The 23,148-nt window shown below is 35.4% G+C and overlaps 1 protein-coding gene across 1 annotated transcript; it reads right to left on the bottom strand.

Annotated features, from left to right (window-relative positions):
- Positions 1–1,149: 1,149 nt before the first annotated feature.
- LOC132741857 (cleavage stimulation factor subunit 2-like) lies at positions 1,150–22,385 on the bottom strand. Its single transcript, XM_060730119.1, has 11 exons — positions 22,272–22,385; positions 16,286–16,364; positions 15,469–15,673; positions 12,664–12,771; positions 11,655–11,774; positions 9,355–9,441; positions 6,667–6,721; positions 5,988–6,095; positions 5,259–5,575; positions 4,321–4,416; positions 1,150–2,313 (listed from the first exon to the last, which is right to left on the bottom strand). The coding sequence occupies exons 1-11, from the start codon at positions 22,327–22,329 to the stop codon at positions 2,197–2,199; spliced, it is 1,350 nt and encodes a 449-aa protein (XP_060586102.1). The 5' UTR covers positions 22,330–22,385; the 3' UTR covers positions 1,150–2,196.
- Positions 22,386–23,148: the final 763 nt, after the last annotated feature.

Raw genomic sequence — 23,148 nt, 5'->3', positions numbered from 1 at the left:
CGTGCACTTGACAGTACCGTACATGAACAGTACTATTTTATACAAGGGCGAAAATTACTACAACTTGTAAGTTTACAATCCAAACAGTGTTGTCTCCCTTGTACCGGCATTTTTATGATGTGACCTACAATTTGCCCCATGCGCATTATTCCATTGATAGTTTGAATATTTTATTGTCTGAAATGTATCATGTGGATATTCTTATGATAAGAAAAATGTTGATAGTGGTTTAATTTGGGCACTTATATGATGAATTCTAATCAGCAAATATCTCATATTTACCAGCAACATCCATACATAATAATTGTGTGGGTTACTGTCCCGTATGATACCAAATTTATAGTATTACATACCTTCTATAATAGACCAAATCACTTTAAAATATTGATTGTGTTCATTAATTGGTTTCTATAAACTATTTTATAGAGTTGTAAAACTTAAGAAATAAATTCAAATAATATATCCCAAACAAAGACTTTATCGCTCAATAAAATCAGTTTGGAGTTCGAATGCTAGGAATAAAATCACGAGGGCGAAGAAAATGATCATTATCAATGATTATTTTGAATCTCTGCTGTCAGAGATTTTTTTTATTCTTTTGAAGAAATCATATGTTGGGTGTTTGTTATGGCATAAATTCAAGTAAATTGGTGATTTTATGCTTGATTACGCAAAAATCACTTTACATCACAATCATTTTTATAGACTGAGCTAACACAATTGATCTAATTAAAACCCGAATCACCAAATATATTCATTAGAACAGTTTCAGTGGCAGCGTGGACAATGCTGCAAGTAGTAATCCGCGTTGGCTTAAATCTAAACTTCCTCAAGCAAGAAATCTTACACCCATCGCTCAGTACTGTTGAATTAGTGAACGGATTTGAAAAAGTAGGTCTATATACTTAGTTTCTTACACAATGTCTATAGACATGTACATATAGTTTCTTACGCAATAAACTAAAATGAATTCTGTATAAACTAGCAGTAGTTACCACAAAGAGAAACCATACACGTGTTTTCAATGACATCAGACATGGAAAAAACAAACCAGTATTGTTAATACATTTATATTAACATTTAGGTCTGGACTGTTTGTATTTCAATTATTCATAAAACCATAGTTTGAGAAATAAGAACAAATATGAAGCGATTTCAAAAACTTTATTACAGTAGCACATGAGATAACCTAACACTTCTGTTCATATAACATCATCACTGGTACTTTACTATAAATTTCAAACCAATGGAACATTATTTAGTCTTTATTGTCTTTGACCCAAAAAATCCCTAAGAATTATAACACTGACTGTTAATCCATAGGATTAATATAAATACATGTATACATATCTTTCTTCTGAATTCAATTAAGGAACTAAATGTAAAAAAATGGCCTTTGAGATGCACCTAGATTATTAACAAGAAACACCAGATGTTTAAGCAAAAGTTCATAAATGAACTTCGCTGGTTCCTTTCTTTTATACTTCAAAAGTTATCTGATAACAACAAAAAAAGTGATTTTCCTTTAGAATATAAAGCAGGAAAAATAATGTGTTACGTCTAAGAAATATAAAGACTTAATTTACACTTTTTGTCAAATACAAATTTAAAATCTTTTGATATTATTTGAGAATGCAGGAACATTTGACTTTATAAAAAGAAATGAATTCTAAAATATGTTTATTACACTTAATTTTGGTGGTACATATTTACATCATTAAAGATAAACTCTAATTTTGTTGGTATAACTGCATTGTTTGAACCTCTACATTGATCTACACAAAAAATATGAACAGTCTAATGTAGCGCGTAGCCAACCTGCTCATCCTCAGTGACAGTCTGGTCAGTCTTTACACTGCTGGCTATTTAATTCAGTATTTTAAAACAATTACCACTTTAACTATAAATGAAAAGTTCCAAACTAAATGTAGATTAACTTAGAATAATTGCAGACACCTTAACTAAAAGTTAAGTTCAAAATCATATATTATTTTCAAAGATTTTTTTTCCAAGTAGCAATGAAAATACATGTATATATGACCATGTATTCTGTACCTCATATACACACTGTGATAATACATTAATATGAATATGAATGTGAAAACATGACCCATGTTTCAATGAACAGATGATTTAACAAGATACTAAAGATAACATGAGCATGTTATAATGAAAGTAATGGTTAAAAGAACATGATTATGTAGCATTTTTAGAGATTTGTTCTTTAAGTATAAGAATACTCTGTCTCTGGTCTGGAGGTAACATGGCAATCTGTTGATCTGTTAATTGTAACACCTGCATAATCAAGGCAGCCTGAAATAATATATACATAGAATATGTAAGATAACTTTCCTGGGGTATATCGGTGTCCTTTCCGGTTGTGTTTTATGTAACACTAACACATAGGTCATATGGACACTTGCCAGCTTAACTGGTGGAGGGAGACATCTGATGCCCTTCTGTGCATATTTTCAGGCATGAATGGGCACCAGAGTAGAACCACTGATGTTCTGTTAGCTAGCTGGATACATGTAGCTTTTTTGCATTGAAGAATCCAAAGATTTGAACCCACAGCAGTAAGGGCAAGTGGTTAGAAATTAACACCCTTAACCACTTGTCCACGGATGCCCAATTTATATTTGTAACTGGTGCATATGAAAACAAGAGGGCCATGATGGCCCTGAGTTCGCTCACCTGTATATAGGACCCCCCACCCCTACGTTGCAGGGCCAATTTTAACTCAAGGGCTTTTATTTGCACAAACTTGGTAGACACCCATAAGAAGATGTTTCATGCTAAACATCTAAGCTCTAGCTCATTGGGCTTTTTAAAAGAAGATTTTTTTAAAGTTTTTACTATACACATATAGTTAAAAACAATGACACCCCTGGGGCCGGGCCAGTTTTGACCCCAGGGCTTTTATTTGAACAAACTTTGTAGACACTCACTAGAAGATGTTTCATGCTTAATATCTAAACTCTAGATATTTGGGTTTTTTCAAAGAAGACTTTAAGTTTTTGCTATACACATATAAGGAAAATCAATCACCCCCGGGGCGGGGCCAATTTTTACCCCAGGTCTTTTATTTGAACAAACTTTGTAGACACTCACTAAAAGATGTTTCATGCTTAATATCTTAACTCTAGCTATTTGGGTTTTTTCAAAGAAGACTTTAAGTTTTTGCTATACACATATAAGGAAAATCAATGACCCCCGGGGCGGTGCCAATTTTGACCCCAGGGCTTTTATTTGAACAAACTTGGTAGACACCTATTAGAACATGTTTGATGCTAAATATCTTAGCCATAGCTCTTTGAGTTCTTTAAAAGAAGATTTTTTAAGTTTTTACTATATGCATATAGGGAAAATCAATGACCCCCTGGGGCAGGGCCAATTTTGACCCCAGGGCTTTTATTTGAACAAACTTGGTAGACACTTATTAGAACATGTTTCATGCTAAATATCTTAGCTCTAACTCTTTGGGTTCTTTAAAAGAAGATTTTTTAAGTTTTTACTATATGCATAAAGGGAAAATCAATGACCCCCTGGGGCGGGGCCAATTTTGACCCCAGGGCTTTTATTTGAACAAACTTGGTAGACACTCACTAGAAGATGTTTCATGCCAAATATCTAAGCTCTAGCTCTTATGGTTTTTTAAAAGAAGATATTTAAAGTTTTTTCTTTCGGTTGCCATGGCAACCAGAGTTCTGCATGGAATTAAATTCTTTGAACAATTTTTAAAGGTGACCACCAAAGGAACATTCCTGTGAAGTTTGGATGAAATTGGCTTAGTGGTTTATGAGGAGATGTCATTTAAAGTAAAAGTTTACAGACGGACGCCGGACGGACGCCGGACGAAAAGCGATCATAAAAACTCACCCTGTCACTTTGTGACAGGTGAGCTAAAAATCTATCACAAAAACATTAATTCTCATGCAGACACAATCTCTGCACTAATCTTTAACAGGCACACGCACAATGTACATGACTTTTGTGTCACAAATGTAAATTTAAGGTTATATGGCTACTTTCCATCTCTTAATGGTTAAGGTACACTCAAGCCCCATCTCATTTATAGGCACAAGCAAGCACCTTGTTATAACCACTGAAAGGTTTTACTCAGTAAGATAGCTGGATAACTTCTTTATATAATGAAGTCAAAACATTAAGTAGGATTCTAAACCACACCTATAAGAGACAGATATAGAAAGCCAAGCAACATATACACACATTACCATGATGACTCCTCTCGGATACATGGTTTTTACATCATGTGATATGATTAAAAACACTGTCCTAAATATTCACAAATGCACTTACCTTTTCTTGGTCTTGTGAGTTCACACCAGGACCACCACCACCAACTCCTGCTAACATCTGAGGGTTAACACCTGACATGTTTGGTAAACCACCTTGCTGTAAGTTAAACAAAATGAGGATTTAGTGCAATACTGGCATAACTTATCAAATAATTTGTACATTATTGTGACAAGGTAACAGGTTTTTTAAGTTGCACATTATTGCGACAATATAACAGATTATAAGTATTCAGATCTCATATACATGTAGTAGATCTAGCATTCACTTTTTTATCTGCTTGGAATTTCAAAATGAGTCACTACCTATAAGAAATGATTAATGCATCATTTGCATAAAAAGAGCCTATTTGTTTATTTGAAAACAAAGCCTATTTATGATACTTTCATGTAAAATTTTTTTATTGTTTAGCCATGTTTAATGTGAACATTAGATATGTAATTGGTAATTCATGCAAAAATGACACACAAACACTGTAAATGTTACAATGGTAATCTCCAGCTTTAATGTTGGAAGAAGACATGAGGTGACCTAAATGTATTATTTCAGACACAAACAGGTATGTCAGTTGAATCAGTGATTGGCAGACAGCAGACTTAACCACTGTGTTGTGGAGGCTCTTTGTATTAAATTATAGAAGTAGTGAAGGCTAGTGAAACCTATGGAAGTCCTGTAAGGGCTTCAGCAATAACTGACAGCTACTGTAGTTAAAATTCATGAAATCAATCAGCTAATCATTAGTGTATTGCATCAATTTTTAAGGAATGAGTGTTATATTTAAAAGCCACATAAGTTTTCAATGCATTGTCTTTGATAAAAACATAAATCAGGATGGTAAAAAACAAAATTCATTAGTGCAGATCAGAATAACAAAATTGGTAAATTATATTTCTGACTACACAACTTTATGTTACACAGATATAAATAATATCACAACTTACCATGAGGTTCTGCATTGCTGAAGGTGCCATACTTGATGGTGGCATACCTGGCCTTGGACCAGCTGGCATACCTCTTGTATCCCCCTGTCCTATCAGTCTTGGGTCCCGCGGATCTCTGCCGAAGTCTGGTCTCTGTGGTGGTCCTTGCCCAGGTCCTCCCATACCTTGTGGACCCGGACCACCCATACCTTGAGGTCCTGGACCTCCCATTCCTTGGGGTCCAGGGCCACCCATGTTCTGGGGACCTGGCCCACCCATTCCACCTTGAATAGGGAAGAGTTGTGGTCTATTTCCCATACCCTGGGGTCCTGGACCACCTACAAATACATATTAATTCACTCTCAATTACCAAACAATACTATTCTGCCTCATAAGCCATCTAAATATAAAATCAGAATTTGATATGGGAATTAATCATTGAACCTCTCATAAACTAATGTCAGTAACACATCACAGATAGGATTTGTACCAAAAATACAAAAATGTTCTGTTACACATTTGCATCATAATATGATAATACTTTTTAACATTACAGTGAAACTTTGTTATTACAAATTCATCTGGAAAATGACTTTTTGTACACTACATCTGCGGTTTCTCATAACCAGTATTTATTTAATATCCTATAAAAAACCTATAATTAGCGAACAAAACTGTTCAAAGAACAGCTTAGATGTATAATAAATTGAAGACGTAAATGTATGACAATATACATGTATATGTACTTACCCATCATTCCTGGACCTCTTGGAGGGCCTCCCATCATTCCAGCAGGACCACCAGGACCTTGTGATACAGGAATATTACCTAGCAATCCACCCAGCCCACGTGGACCTCCTGTAATTACCACAGATTTTATATCAATTAGAAAACTAAGCATTTAACTTTAGAAAAACAATAAAATTGAAGAAAGTTCATGGAAACAGATGACTATTAACCATACCTATTAACCAATTTAAGATGTACTATGCCCATCTTTGGGTTAATACTTTCAGGGCAGAAATGTTATGAAATCTTACTGATTATATTTAATTTGAATAAGAGAATGCACATACTATATTCCAGAAGCAGCATTCTCTATTACGAGTCAATATAATTTGTTCCTTTCTTTAAAAAAAAACTGCCGAATTTAATGACATCATCATTCATACTATATTAACCTATAGTGTGTAGAGTTAAAAATGTTACATATCTGCTCTGTGCGTGTACTCAATAGGTGATCATTTTTCATTCAAGGAGGCTGTACATGTATAGCAATTATCAGTATTTCTTAACATTAAATTAAAGCATGTTAATTGTATTTTAACAATTAATAAGGTCTAATCCTCAAAGAAGAAAACACTTATCATATCTAGGAGGCAATAGGTTTTTATTTTATTACTATTATTATATTTTATATTGTGATTACCCATCATAGATACATCTGGCATATTTGGCTGCGACTGTGGTGGAATAACAGGTGCCTGAAATAACATTACATATTTTAGATCTTTGTCACTGACTATAAACTGATTTTTTTAATTTCTATAAATATTTTATATCTTTTCTACTGTGTAAAAGACTTTGTGCTCAATGCAAGCTGTAAGACACATCAATATAAAATCTCTAGTTTTGTTACCCTGTGTCTGGTTTAATACAAGCAAATCTAAAACACTAATACCAACTAGAGGATGCTTTTGTAAAAAAGCGCATGTCTCCCCCACTGCTGAGAATAACTGTGAATGGAAACAGGAATGGAAATGGAGATAAGATAATGTAAATACCCGGTAGTCACTTCAATGAAGGCTGTCTATGGATGGTTTCTATTGTTAAGGTTGTATGAGAAGATGCTTCCTAAACTGTTTGTTTTTAACCAGGTATTCAATTTTGAAAATCCTGGTTATTCAATCAGCGTATGGCAGGCGGGCGTCAAACGAAATTGCACTTGATGGTCATATCATATATAGTTTCACAAATGAAATTAAATGAAATTGTGTCTGCTCCATAATTCTTCAAACCTTTAAAGGATTTTGATGATACTTGAAACAAACGTTCATATTGTCAGATTTTTTTACACTATTGAAAGACAACTCAAATTACAATGTATGTAAAATCATGATAACTGTAGTGTGTTGGGATGACTCCACTCGTTTTCACAATGAAGCCTCTCTGGTAGATACTTGAAACAAAAATTCACCACATCCAGAGAACGTGTAGAGTACATGTTTCGTATGGCTGGTTCCAAGGTCAAGGTCTACTTGACACTTGAATGTCATATCATATATAGTTTCACAAACGAAATTAAAGGAAATTGTGTCTGCTCCATAACTCTTCAACCCTTTGAAGGATTTTGATGATACTTGAAACAAACGTTCATATTGTCAGATTTTTTACACTATTGAAAGACAACTCAAATTTCAATGTATGTCAAATCATGATAACTGTAGTGTGTTGGGATGACTCCACTCGTTTTCACAATCAAGCCTCTCTGGTAGATATGGTCAATAAGTGTGTTGTGTGCTGTAGTAGCCTTGTTTATTATTTGTTTAAAGCGATGTCGTAACATAGTGTGGGTCAATGGATGTTCTAAATATTGAATGAGGTCAATGTTGAAGTCTCCTAGAACTATGCAGTTTTCTGTTGGTGAATTTTCCAAGACAAGGGTAAGCTTTTGAAGGAACAAGTTAATCGGCAATGACGGAGGTTTATATACAAGGTTGATTAATAAGACCAATCATCCTATGAAGTTTGAGGGTTGTAGGTCAAAAGGAACTCTAGTTATCATCCGGAAATGAGAAATTGACCAACGGTCACTGTGACCTTGACCTTTGACCTACTGACCCCAAAAACAATAGGGATCATCTGCTCTATAAGACCAATCATCCTATGAAGTTTGAGGGCTGTAGGTCAAAAGGAACTCTAGTTATCATCCGGAAACGAGAAATTGACCAACGGTCACTGTGACCTTGACCTTTGAACTACTGACCCAAAAACAATAGGGATCATCTGCTCAATAAGACCAATCATCCTATGAAGTTTGAGGTCTGTAGGTCTAAAGGAACTCTAGTTATCATCCGGAAACGAGAAATTGACCAACGGTCAGTGTGACCTTGACCTTTGACCTACTGACCCCAAAAACAATAGGGATCATCAGCTCTATAAGACCAATCATCCTATGAAGTTTGAGGGCTGTAGGTCAAAAGGAACTCTAGTTATCATCCGGAAACGAGAAATTGACCAACGGTCACTGTGACCTTGACCTTTGAACTACTGACCCAAAAACAATAGGGATCATCTGCTCAATAAGACCATTCATCCTATGAAGTTTGAGAGCTGTAGGTCAAAAGGAACTCTAGTTATCGTCCGGAAACGAAGAATGGACGGACGGACTGACGGACGGACGGACGGACAGGGCAAAAACAATATGTCTCCCCCCAGTTTGAGGGTTGTAGGTCAAAAGGAACTCTAGTTATCATCCGGAAATGAGAAATTGACCAACGGTCACTGTGACCTTGACCTTTGACCTACTGACCCCAAAAACAATAGGGATCATCTGCTCTATAAGACCAATCATCCTATGAAGTTTGAGGGCTGTAGGTCAAAAGGAACTCTAGTTATCATCCGGAAATGAGAAATTGACCAACGGTCAGTGTGACCTTGACCTTTGACCTACTGACCCCAAAAACAATAGGGATCATCAGCTCTATAAGACCAATCATCCTATGAAGTTTGAGGGCTGTAGGTCAAAAGGAACTCTAGTTATCGTCCGGAAACGAAGAATGGACGGACGGACTGACGGACGGACTGACGGACGGACAGGGCAAAAACAATATGTCTCCCCCCGAGGTGGGGGAGACATAATAAACAATGAAGTATGGGGTAAAATCATATTTCAAATCTGTTATATGAATTTCAAATGTCTATCAATGACATTGCAATTGCAGTATATTTATTTTCTCCTTTTCAATGAACTTGAATTAGATTTCAAATGAAAGGCCATGTTGCAAAATAACAAAGGAAAGTTGGTAAATAACTTTCTTTGGTTTATCCACCTTACATGTAAATTAAAAAAAAAAAGACCTGAACCTCAAAGAAGAGATAAGAAATATCAAAGTACCTGCTGCATTGGGGCTTGTGATGTAGCTGGTGTTGGAGCGGCACTTCCTGTTGGTGGTACCTGCGAACTATCTCTATGTAACATAGCCTGAAATAAATATTGCATAACTTTATAACTTTAACCCTTTGATTGTTAGTTGTAACAGTTACAACTCTGTGTAGACTGTTGTATAGCCAGGTCAGTACATGTATGTGTATTCATTCAGTGTGACTAGTAGAATCTACAATGCTGACTGCTTAATTCTTGTTTCATGGTACTAGTACTTGAATTTCTTTATACTTTGAAATGTACTCGTCTATAAGAGGCATAAAAGTGTCTGAATGCTGGAGGAATAAAGTGCTGCTTATTCTTGTATTTTACAAAGATTAATGTCATGCTAATACATTATGCCTAATTAATTCAGAAGTATTTTTGCTGAAAATTAAGGATTTGTAATATATACTTTGTCAATACAATCAGAATTCCATCTTGGAAAATATCACATGCTCCAGCAATTTACATAGCCATACTTAAGGGGGAGACATTTTGAAAAAGTTTCTGAATATTCCCATTCTATCAATATTATTAATCTATGATTTCTTATTAAAAATGCATATTGAATATAAGGTTAATATAAATGAAATATTGCTAAAAACAAGATTTATATACAAGCATAATTTTTGTGTAAGTCACTTTCGCAACTATTACATACAAGAATTTATATCATTTTATAAATTACTCAGCAAATGTCACCTAACAACCTCATATTTCAATAATATGAGCAATCTACAATTGGAGTGATACTAATTTTACATAAATTTGACTTACAATTACTTCAAAAGGAAACGCGAGAATGCTTTGGCACTAAATCTCGAAGTTGAATGGTTTGTTTTGCAGTTTAAGCACATACAGTCAAGTGTAACAGTTGTTTGTGGTATTTACTAAGAACCTGCATCTGCAATATTTTAATGGGAATTTTTCTAATTTTCAATAAAAAGAAGTATAAACTAGAACTGCCACTATCATGGCGTGAATACCCCCGCATACCACTTTGTCAGAATCAACAGTGGCCATTTAGAGCTCAAGGACAACCTCCCTGCCAAATCTGAGGTTACTAAGCCAGTGCATTGCTAAGTTATGTATTCTACATGCTTCAAATGTGAAAATGTCAAAATCAATACATTGCGGACAGGACATTCTTTAGCAATTGAGAAGAAAAGCTTTTTTTTGTCAAGGTCCCTGTGACCTTGACCTTTGACCCAGTGACCTCAAAATCAATAGGGGTCACCTTATAGTCATGATCAACATCCATACCAAATATGAAGACTGTGGGTCAAAGGAATCTTAAGTTAATGGGTGGACAAACTTTTTGAAGTCAAAGTCCCTATGACCTTGACCTTTGATCCAGTGACCTCAAAATCAAAAGGGGTCATCTACTAATCATGATCAACATCCATGTCAAATATGAAGACTGTGGGTCAAAGGAATCTAAAGTTATTGGGCGGACAAGCTTTTTGAAGTCAAGGCCCCTGTGTCCTTGACATTTGACCTAGTGACCTCAAAATCAATAGGGGTCATCTACTAATCATGACTTAACTCCATGCCAAATATGAAGACTAAGGGTCAAAGGAATCTTAAGTTATTGGGCGGACAAGCTTTTTGAAGTCAAGGGCCCTGTGACCTTGACCTTTGACCTAGTGACCTCAAAATCAATAGGGGTCATCTACTAATCATGACTAACCTCCATGCCAAATATGAAGACTAAGGGTCAAAGGAATCTTAAGTTATTGGGCGGACAAGCTCTTTGAAGTCAAGGCCCCTGAAACCTTGACCTTTGACCTGGTGACCTCAAAATCAATAGGGGTCATCTACTAATCATGACTAACCTCCATGCCAAATATGAAGACTAAGGGTCAAAGGAATCTTAAGTTATTGGGCGGACAAGCTTTTTGAAGTCAAGGCCCCTGTGACCTTGACCTTTGACCTAGTGACCTCAAAATCAATAGGGGTCATCTACTAATCATGACTAACCTCCATGCCAAATATGAAGACTAAGGGTCAAAGGAATCTTAAGTTATTGGGCGGACAAGCTTTTTGAAGTCAAGGCCCCTGTGACCTTGACCTTTGACCTAGTGACCTCAAAATCAATAGGGGTCATCTACTAATCATGATTAACCTCCATGCCAAATATGAAGACTAAGGGTCAAAGGAATCTTAAGTTATTGGGCGGACAAGAAAAAACCGACGGACGGACGGACGGACAAGCTGATTCCAGTATACCCCCCTTACAACTTTGTTGTGCAGGGGCATAACAATATTACCATAGCAACTTGAGGGTCAACAATTTTCATGACAATCTGTGCCTGTAACAGGGCATACGCTAGCTGAGGATTCTGTAACAACATGTTCCGAGCCTCTGTTGGGTTGTTTTGTATACACAGCTGAAAAATGAAATAATATGAGTAATAAAATTTGAAACAAAAAAGTAACTGATTGGGAATTAAATGAATTTTTTTAATGGTAAAAAAAATTTCCAAGCACTTATCTTTCTATAAAATTACCCAAATAATGCTTGTGAAAATTTGAAGCCAAGTTGATGAATTACTAGTATTCCAAATAAATCCACTACAATCACACTAAATTACCTTGTCATACAATGGACCGTTCCGGTGTTTACAGTTTAATGTAAATTGGCTAACTTGTTATCCAATCGCTACACTGAGATAATACATAGTCACTGGTTGACCTGGTTTGCACAAAAGAACACATGCTTATGTTTGTGATACTGTTTGTTACTTTGTGAGCAGTTGACCTAGCAATGAATGGAAAAGGTGTGGCTAAATGTTCCGCTACCAAAAACCGGAAAGGTCCATGACAGTTGCAATCTTGAAAGTCAAATATGTCTTCTAAGCAAGACAAGAACCTAGTTTAACAGGAAATTATAAAGAGATGATATTCTTTTAATAAGAAATTATTTCGAAAGGCAGGCTGCAGTCTCGCTAAAAGTACTTTAAGCTTACACGAGTTTATAAATGGTAAACCTTCTACAACATGTTCAAATATCTAATTTGGGAGGATGTTTTCAGCTTTCCTGGTGAAAAAAGTACCTCTCCATACATTATTTCAGGCACAAGAGGGCACCCGAGTAAAACCAATGACCGTCCTTAAGCTACCTGGATGAAAGAATCAAATATTTCTGGAGGAATGTTTTGACTATAGCATAGAAAATGCCACATGCTATAAAATCATATTGCAAAACTCTATGTCTCCATCATATTATTTAGCCTAAAGAATACTTTCAATTTATAGGAACAAGTTCAGATAAGTTACCTTCATTTGTTTCATCAGTTCAAACATTTGTTCCGGAGGTAGACTGGCTACAGCTTTAGATATAGCTTCTGGGGCTTTCTCTGGTTCCATTGGGTCACCATAGGGACTCTATAATATAAAATATATATTTTTCTGAGTTATTTACTTGTAAATCTAATAAAACACATCACTATACATGTAAAACTAGAAACTTATTTAAAGTTTAAGAATCTGAAAGGCAAGGCTTTTATGAACTATGAAAGCTGTCAACACTTTTTTGTATATCCAAATGTATTCAGCCACTAAAAATATTTAATTTAAGTACCGTAATAATTCTATTTAGCGCCCGGGCTTTTATTAGAATCATAGACTTTTCGAAAGTTGGGGATGGGCGTTAATTGGAGACGCATCTTCATAAGACAAACTAATTTTCTAAGCAAGGCTTTATAAATCCACTCGCCCCTCATAACTATAAGAAGAACTCCGAAGATAGAGCGGATGTTGATTTATAATTGCAGACAACGCTAAAGTCGATTTCGGTATCGTAACGTACCGGCTAAAGTCTGTTCTTTTCCGCACTTTTATACCGTGCATGTAGAGTCCGGTATCCGAGCACGGGAATAAACAAGATTGCATTTGAGAAAAATGCTATGCCACCGCAATAAAACAACACTAAATAGTAGTGTAGGAACAGATTTTTTTGTTTCTATACAATTGAAAATTGTCATAATGCATATCTAATTCTTATTATCAGATTAGTGGTTAAATCTATTGTTAACTCAATAAAAGATCAGAGTAGGAATATATCAATGCACTTGAGTCTAGTGAATTTGGTGGTGAAGGTCATATTTCACACAGCCTAAAATTTCATGACTGCATCAAAGGACAACATGTAATACACTTTGTCAAAATCTAGGTCAGCTGATATCAAAGTTCACTTTTAATTTTGACACTAGAGGCAAAATTTGAACAACTTTGGTAGAGTACCTATATATGATATCATTTAACAAATATTAAAGCTCTAAGCCTTGTACCTTCAGACAATAAGATTTTTTTGATTTTTTTACTATATGTATATATTGAAAATCAATGACCCCGAGGCGGGGGCAATTTTGACCCCAGGGCTATAATTTTGAACAATCTGGGTAGAGGTCTATCAGACAATGCCTTATGCAAAATATCTAAGCTCTAGGCCATTTGGGTCTTTACAAGAAGGTATTTTAAATTTTTACTAGATGTACATATAGTGAAAATCCATGACCCCCGGGGCAGGGCTGATTTTGACCCCAGGGCTATAATTTGAACAATATTGGTAGAGGTCTACCAGACAATGCCTTATGCAAAATATCTAAGCTCTAGGCCTATGGGTCTTTACAAAAAGGTATTTTAAGTTTTTACTATATGTACATATAGTGAAAATCCATGACCCCTGGGGTGGGGCCGATTTTGACCCCAGGGCTATAATTTGAACAATCTTGGTAGAGGTCTACCAGACAATGCCTTATGCAAAATATCTAAGCTCTAGGCCTTTTGGGTCTTTACAAGAAGATTTTTTAAATTTATTCTTATAATTCCTTTTGGTTGCCATGGCAACCAGATTTCTGCATGGAATTAAATTCTTTGAACAACTTTGGAAGCCCTTCACCCAAGGATCAATCCTGCCAAGTTTGGTTGAAATTGGACTAGTGGTTTTTCACAAGAAGATTTTTTAAGTTCACTATATAATCTATATAACACACACACACACAAACAAACGAACAAACACACACACACAGGTGAATCGCTATATGCCACCGCATCGCAGATGCTGCGGTGGCATAAAAATGAGCCTCACGCATTTTTACTGCAAAAATATTATGATTTTTCCCAACGAAATATTTATGTAAGGTTACCAATTAACTCTGTAATCTGGGATGTTCTATACAATTCAAAAAGTCAATGGAATATTTTGAGTCCGATCATTATGCATTTTTTACCCGCCAATATAATTGTTAAAAAAAGTAAGAATAGTTCTGACCGATTTTACTGACACAAGCATATATGTTCCTAAAGGGATTGATGCGGGATTTTGATATAAAAAGACAATCGTCTATTGTTCAAAATAATTTTAATCAGAACTAATCTCCCATGTTGGGCCCCAATACATTGAACCACGCACGTTGACCTTGCTGACGTAATGAAATAGGCGCGTGAGTTTTGGCATCTCGGAATGGTTATTTTTTATACATGTATATATATCTTATACACAAAACACATTGAATTATGGCAACACCTATGCTTGTGTCTATAAAATCTGTTATTAAGGGATATCACGTTTACAAATATACATGCCCAGTTGGAACTATACTTCAGTGTAATTTGGAACCAGAAAATGAACATAGTGATAGCGCAATTATCGTAAAAAATAATGGATCTCTTGTTGGACATATACCGGAGGGATTATGTCAGCCTCTTACAAAATTATTCAAAGATGGACTTATTGTAGAAATCAGTGCCGAAATACTTGGAGAACCGCGTTCGTCATCAAAAGGAACTTTTGTAAAAGGTGGTGGCATTGAAATACCGTGTACATATAAACTTTACGGAAAAAAAGACAAGAAAAGGGAAGTTCGTTCCTACGTGAAAACGGAAATAAGGAAACTTGAATTGTAAAGGTAAGCTCAATTGTACTCAAATCGGGGGATGGGCGTTTAAAAGGGGCAGTTAATTTTTCAACTTTGGGCTGAAAAATGGCCGTTTTTTGTCCAAAATATGGGGGGTGGGCGTCTATTAGAGGATGGGCGCTAAATAGAATTATTACGGTAATATGTTTTCAACTTATCATACCTCAAGAATTGGTCCACCAAGGGCTTGCTGCATTCCAGCCATTTCATCTTTGTTAGACTCTCCAGCAGCGACCCCGACACGTAAAGGTCGTCCATTAAAGTCAGTATTGTTGAGATTACGTAACGCACTTTGAGCAGTCTCAACATCCTGGTACTCACAGAAACCATAACCTTTTGGTTTACCAGTTTCTCTGTCATATACCAACCTAACATACGACAAAAAAAGTAAACAAATACATTGTATTAAGATAAAAATTAAAGAAATCTTTTCATTTCAAGGGCAGGAAATGTTTCAAAGTTAAAAAGATAATTTTGTTAGGTTTTAAGTGTCAAGGTGACTTCCTTAATTTGAAAATACCAAATCAGGGCCGACAAAATCTGATTTTGACTTATTTGTCTGTTTTTATCTGGAGCATGAATTGCTTAACTTGTTCATATGATATTTATATAGTAAATTCTAGATAATTTCCACTTGTTTATTTCAGGTGGATAGCCTCACATTAATTTAAAGAATCTGAAAACACTGGCAGTATTCTGATTTAGAGCCATGAGGTTAAGTGATTCAAAGTCAGTTATCCCACCGCTTGGACATGCAGTTGAAGAATTCCAAGAATTATGAACAAAATATAGATTAATATACTTAAAGCTTGCTATTAAAGAAATTTTAAGTTAGAGCATATAAATTCACATCATGATAAAATATCATCATAGAATTAATATCATCATAGAATCGAGTTGATACTGCAGTAAGTATATAAAAGTATTTCAAAATCCTATGTGTAAAATAAATGTTGATATTACATTAGGATAAAGTATACCTGAAGCTTACAACAGGTCCTGCTTGTATAAAGATCTCCTTTAAAGCTTCTTCTGTAGCTTCATATGGGATATTACCAACTGAAGTGAAATAAATCTGCTATTAAAATGTAGAATGATATAATAGACATGGCAGAAATATGTTTTAAATGTATAGGTTATCAATTAGGTTAAATATGCAAGTTTGTATAACTGAAAAAAGTGCATAGAATGTAACTAAACCATATTACCATTTTCATGAAATCTATATCAATCATTGAATGTTTGTCCATTTTGTAATTGTTTGGTCAATATATTCATATACACAGTACATGTAACATGTTTCATAGTAAACTGATTGTAGTAAAATTTATTTTACAAGCAATGATACAATGTCATGGCAGTCTGATAATGCACATCTACATTTAGCTGGAAATGGCAAGTTAGAGTCGGGAATGCAGCAGACAGTTGGGGTCTACGTAGGTCAGTTTGCAATCTGCACACTTTGTGACGTTTGTCCTTACGTTCTACCAAAGTAACAAAACCACATAGTACCAACTAGTCCAATATATTGGGCTTGTTATAGGTTATGTGGTTTAATAGTACGTTGCTTTGCCCAGAAGCAAAAATATTTCAAAGCGACGTCATCTAAGTACCAACATGACTGACTAGTGTATTCATCCTTCGACCTTCGTAAAGACTGTAATATGGAACTAGTTATTAATAAAGACTTATATTGGATGTTAAAATGAAGGTTTACAGTTACTCAAGAGGTGGTAGTGTTGGTAGCCCGGGGTTCTATGATATCACGGTACTTAACATTTATCAGAAAATATTTAAATATAAATATCATAAATTAATGAGATTTTTCTTCCATCTTATAATTGAACCTTTTCTTGAACTGTTTGTCAAAAAATTATTTCAAAAGAACCAATAAAAATGACATTTTTAGAATATTTTCAATTTCTGCCATTTTGGGTAATTTCAGAGGAGGTTACTACGGTATCAAGGTAATCCCCAAACAAGAGGGCCATGATGGCCCTGAGGTCGCTCACCTGTATATAGCCCCCCACCCCTCAGGCCAATTTTTACCCAAGGGCTTTTATTTGTCTATTTGAACAGACTTGGTAGACACCCATAAGAAGATGTTTCATGCTAAACATCTAAGTTCTAGCTCATTGGGTTTTTTTAAAAGAAGATTTTTTAAGTTTTTACTATACACATATAGTTAAAAACAATGACACCCCTGGGGCAGGGCCAGTTTTGACCCCCCGGCTTTTATTTGAACAAACTTTGTAGATATTTACTTAAAGATGTTTCATGCTTAATATCTAAACTCTAGCTATTTGGGTTTTTTTCAAAGAAGATTTTTAAGTTTTTGCTATACACATATAAGGAAAATCAATGACCCCCGGGGCGGGGCCAGTTTTGACCCCAGGGCTTTTATTTGAACATACTTGGTAGACACCCATTAGAACATGTTTCATGCTAAATATCTTAGCTCTAGCTCTTTGAGTTCTTTAAAAGAAGACTTTTTAAGTTTTTACTATATGCATATAGGAAAAATCAATGACCCCCTGGGGCGGGGCCAATTTTGACCCCAGGGCTTTTATTTGAACAAACTTGGTAGACACTCATTAGAACATGTTTCATGCTAAATATCTTAGCTCTAGCTCTTTGGGTTCTTTAAAAGAAGATTTTTTAAGTTTTTACTATATGCATATAGGGAAAATCAATGACCCCCTGGGGCGGGGCCAATTTTGACCCCAGGGCTTTTATTTGAACAAACTTGGTAGACACTCATTAGAAGATGTTTCATGCTAAATATCTTAGCTCTAGCTCTTTGGGTTCTTTAAAAGAAGATTTTTTAAGTTTTTACTATATGCATATAGGGAAAATCAATGACCCCCTGGGGCGGGGCCAATTTTGACCCCAGGGCCTTTATTTGAACAAACTTGGTAGACACTCATTAGAAGATGTTTCATGCCAAATATCTAAGCTCTAGCTCTTAGGGCTGTTTAAAAGAAGATATTTAAAGATTTTTCTTTCGGTTGCCATGGCAACCAGAGTTCTGCATGGAATTAAATTCTTTGAACAATTTTTAAAGGTGACCACCAAAGGAACATTCCTGTGAAGTTTGGATGAAATTGGCTCAGTGGTTTATGAGGAGATGTCATTTAAAGCAAAAGTTTACGGACGGACGACGGCCGGACGCCGGACGAAAAGCAATCACAAAAGCTCAGCCTGTCACTTTGTGACAGGTGAGCTAAAAAGCAAGTATGATAGGATAGATGGGTCAAAACTTTCAAGTTAAGTTGAGAAAAACTTCCAACACTTAACTTGCTATAAAATTAAAACTAATTGAACAGACTATATGTCAGTATATGTGTTTAAAGCGAGCTTGACGAGCTGGCCCGAAGGGCCTGCTCGCAAAGCGAGCTTTACGGTAACACGAGTACCTGCTAAGTGATGGTTTTGAAAACTTTCGTCCGAAGTACCGAATTGGACACATCGCAACTTTTCGAATTTAAAGATAACGATAAAAACTGAGGAATTCTGACTGAAAACGGATGTGTAGACTGGTCACCCGCGCACGTCTATGGGAACAGGGAACCAGAGTAACGGAAGCTGTGTATAAAATATCGAATGACAGTTTTAAAACAGAAAATGTAAAATGAAAATCAAGTACGCTATTTTAATGTCGCAAACGTTTTAAGTTTTACATTTATTTCACTTTTAATAGCGAGCTCGACGAGCTGGCCAAAGGGCCTGCTCGCAGGGAATTCCCCAGGAATTTTTTTAAGCGCTTCAGTTTTTTAATTGGACGGGGGTGGGTGTCAAGGTGTCAAGATACTGCTGTGGGCTGTTTTAAAACAAATAATGAAAGCTTTTCACTTGATAAACTTTTTTCTTAATTTTTATTATTTATTTTTTCCATATCCAACAATTCAAATAAATAAACAATTATATATAAACACAAGTTCACAACATGTGATCAACATTTATATGTATGTGTGTCCCATTTAAATGAGTTTATTTCAGTTGTTTTTTCTTCATTAACATCATTAAAAGTGGGCCTGTCTTCTAGGTTTGTTGTCTTTCCATGCCTTGACTGCCTTCTCAAAGTTGAAAGATTCTAATAGGGGTCCTTGAAGTTCTTGAAGGGAGACGGCAAGAAGATAGTTTAGAACTTTAACAGAGAGACAATTCCTGTTTTCAGCCTTAACTCTCTTCAGGTAGCTGAATCCTCGCTCACAATCTGAAATTAATAAATGAAAGTAATCATTAACATTTACCTTATGTCTTTTATTTATTTTGTTTGTTTGCTATAAATTTTTGAAAATTTAAAACTTCTAGTCTGTTTAAACTTAACTAAGTAAAAAAAATATATTTGAAATGTTGAAAAACTTCTAGCAAAGTGTTACACATCTGCAACTGTCATTGGAATTTCATTAATGTCCAAGAATGAATCAATTTAATAATAATTACCTGCAGTAGAGGTTGGGAGGAGGAGACCACAGCAGCAATTCGGTAGAAAGGTTGCCAGTCATCAAGGTCATGGTCTGGTCGGCTGACTGATCAATCCCCTCTAAACTGGCACGTACCTGGTGCCAGTGGCTGCGGCACTGCTCCATATCTACACAAAAGTGCCTGGCCAGCTCCTGTATGTCCTGACAACAATGCTACGGGGCATGGACAGTAGATTGCACTTCACAAAGCTGTCCATGAACAGGCTCGATTAAAGAGGGTCTGCAAAATTAATACTTTTTTCATTTTGGGGATTCAGTTAACAGAAACAGTTTACAAGATATTGTCACGAAGTGGGATTGTTGATGTAAAGTGTTAGTTGTTGTTTTCACTCAGTTGCAAGTTGATAATGAACAGTCGTAAATGTTTTCAATGTTAAAGTAGCAATCAACCAAATTTATTCTGAATATCTATGCAGTTTAATCCAAGTAAAATACGATTATCATGTATATATTAAAAAGCAAAAAGATCCTGTGACAGTTTCAACGACATTTCTCACCAAAAAAAACTCTTAATTGATAGTGAACTAGGCGCTGGCTCTTTCTCCCCTTCTTCATGTTAGACATATTATTTTTTGAAATCTTAATACTACAGTACTGCTTAGACGTAACGATCGTAAGAAAGTGAAAGATGAATTTGAACATTACACTTATATCAAGACAATTAACCCATTCATCCCTAAAAATCAAACTGTTATATCGCATGTCAATTAATGCCAATTATACCATCAAAACAATAAAAGTTATAACACCTACCTGAAACATGTAAATATCACACATGCCGCGGTTAAATTGCACCCATCTCAATACACGGTAATTGACAACACCTGAACAGTCGTCTGCAGACATCGATGACAGGTGTCTATGACGTCACACAGTCTCAAGGCAATCAGTGTATCGGGTTGTGTATACGCCTCGGGTAAATATCTACACAGGACATGTATATTGGCTTGTTTATTTGGCTAACTGGGGTTAACTTATAGACACAATAGAAAGGAATATCGGTCATTTTTAAAGCGCTATGATAATTTTAAGCGCATCGGGACTTCTTGTTCTGAAATTTTAGCGCATCGGTGCCGATGCGCTAAAAGCGTCTGGGGAATTCCCTGTGCTCTCAAAGAGAGCTTTACGGTAACGCGAGTACCTGCTAAGTGATGGTTTTGAAAACTTTCGTCCGAAGTACCGAATTGGACACATCGCAACTTTTCGAATTCAAAGATAACGATAAAAACTGAGGAATTCTGACTGAAAACGGATGTGTAGACTGGTCACCCGCGCACGTCTATGGGAACCATAATTGGTTAGGGAACCAGAATAACGGAAGCTGTGTATAAAATATCGAATGACAGTTTTAAAACGGAAAATGTAAAATGAAAAAAATGAACGATTACTTCAACCGACTTTTCCCGTACATAGGTTCTGCCTGATTTCATTAAATGTACATTCACCTCCTCTTTTTAAAGAAACAAAACATTCTAACACTATCGGAAATTTCTCTATATAAACAAAGAAGGCCCGAAGTGTGCATTATTCTACGATAATGCACTCGCCGTTCTAATTATCTTCCCGTGTATTTCCACATTGAAGGCGCCATTTTGTTTGAAAAATCTCATAAATAAAAACAATTTTTTGTCGAATATTGTTGTGAAAACTATCTAGAATGAAAGAAAATGGTGTAACTAAGAAAATGAATCCGAACACCAATATCTTTTATTCAGTCGTTAACGCTATACAGACGTTTAAAGTATTGTTGACGTGACGTCACAATGTAGCGCCAAACAGCACGTGCAAAACAATCAAATCAAGTACGCTATTTAAATGTCGCAAACGTGTTAAGTTTTACATTTATTTCACTTTTAATAATCTTTATTTCGCTTGAAAAATTATAGAGAGAAATAAAATAAACAAACAAAGTTTTATAAACGTTTTCAAAACCCGTTACTTATTTAACGACAGGGGCGGCGCCATATTTAACACAGTACGTGTGACGTCACACGCACTCGTCACTGCATTTGAAATAAAAATGAGCGATTATTTCATATTATTTCACGTTAAAAGTACATGGAGCTCGCTTTGAGGCTTTGCCTTTTTCATATTAACATATTTTAATTGACTGTGTAAAAAACATCAAGGAAAATGGTAGTCAAATATGAAGGTTTTATAAAATAGTTTTCTTGCCACAAATTCATATTAAACTTATTGGCAGATGAAAATGAATCTAGTGTGCAAGTTTTACAAATATTAGCATCATCATGTGTTGCTTTTACTTGCAGTCACAGAAAATTTAAATAGCTTGATATCATAGAACCCTTGGTGTCATAGGAACCGAGTATATAATCAACTTCTCTCAAAATGCCGGGTGGATGGAGTTTTATACTACTCGCGAAAACCAATTACAAATATGCATTCCAAACATCCTATCTTTTTTTCTTAAAGTTGCATAACGCCATATATTAACGCCTTCTTAATAATAAAAACATACCAAAAACTGAACGTTTAGCTCTTTCTTGAGCTGAAATTGGTGCCAAATCATCCATCATTTTTAATTTTTTTCGGATGTGTAATATTCTACGATCATAAGAATTACGCTTACTGTAGATGGTCTGCGACCCCTAAATTATTTATCACCACACTCGATTTACTTTATTTAAATGTTATTTAAATGTCTATGATTTATTCAAACTTTCATTTGCATGTCATGCGTAATATATTTATTTTAATTTATCAAACCATCAATAGGTAGCGAAATCAGGTCTGTACGGTGGCACAAAGGTGACATGTGTGTGATTTAATTTATCTCGTGCGCACGAGATACTATATCGTGGCCACGAAATAGCTAAGTCGTGGTCAAAATGCCATTTATACAACTTATTGACTGGTCAATAATTTAACATTTAGCGTCACTGTGACCCTGATTTTTGACCCAATAACTTCGAAATTACGAAATTATTATATACTGATCAGGTGCAATGATCTTTCTGGGTTATATAAATCCATGTAATGGCTTATCCCTTCTAAATTATTCACCAGACAAGGATTTTACTTTATAGGCTATCTACTGTCCATGGGCAATGTCCCTTCCAAACAAAATAAACCAGGACTTATTCCTTCACATAATGTCGTATAAACAAGGTTAACAGGCCTGACCAATTCGATCACAAAATTGTCCCAATAAAGGGCTCTAGTCAAAATTAATGTCTGATGGGCCTTGGAAGGTGACTTTCTAATATGATCCTAAAGACAAGTTCAAAGTGAATATCTTCAGTATTTTCAAAGATTATAATGTTGCATGTAAAAGTAAGTTGTTAAATTTAAAAAATATATACAGAGTATTCTGATTGGTTAATTATCTCATGGCC

The sequence above is a fragment of the Ruditapes philippinarum genome, unplaced genomic scaffold (assembly GCF_026571515.1).
Source record: "Ruditapes philippinarum isolate M1 unplaced genomic scaffold, ASM2657151v2 ctg2992_1_1_1_1, whole genome shotgun sequence".
Classification (NCBI taxonomy): Eukaryota; Metazoa; Mollusca; class Bivalvia; order Venerida; family Veneridae; genus Ruditapes; species Ruditapes philippinarum.
The sequence above is the reverse complement of the archived record's forward strand: the minus strand, read 5'-3'. Positions and strand labels throughout refer to the sequence as shown.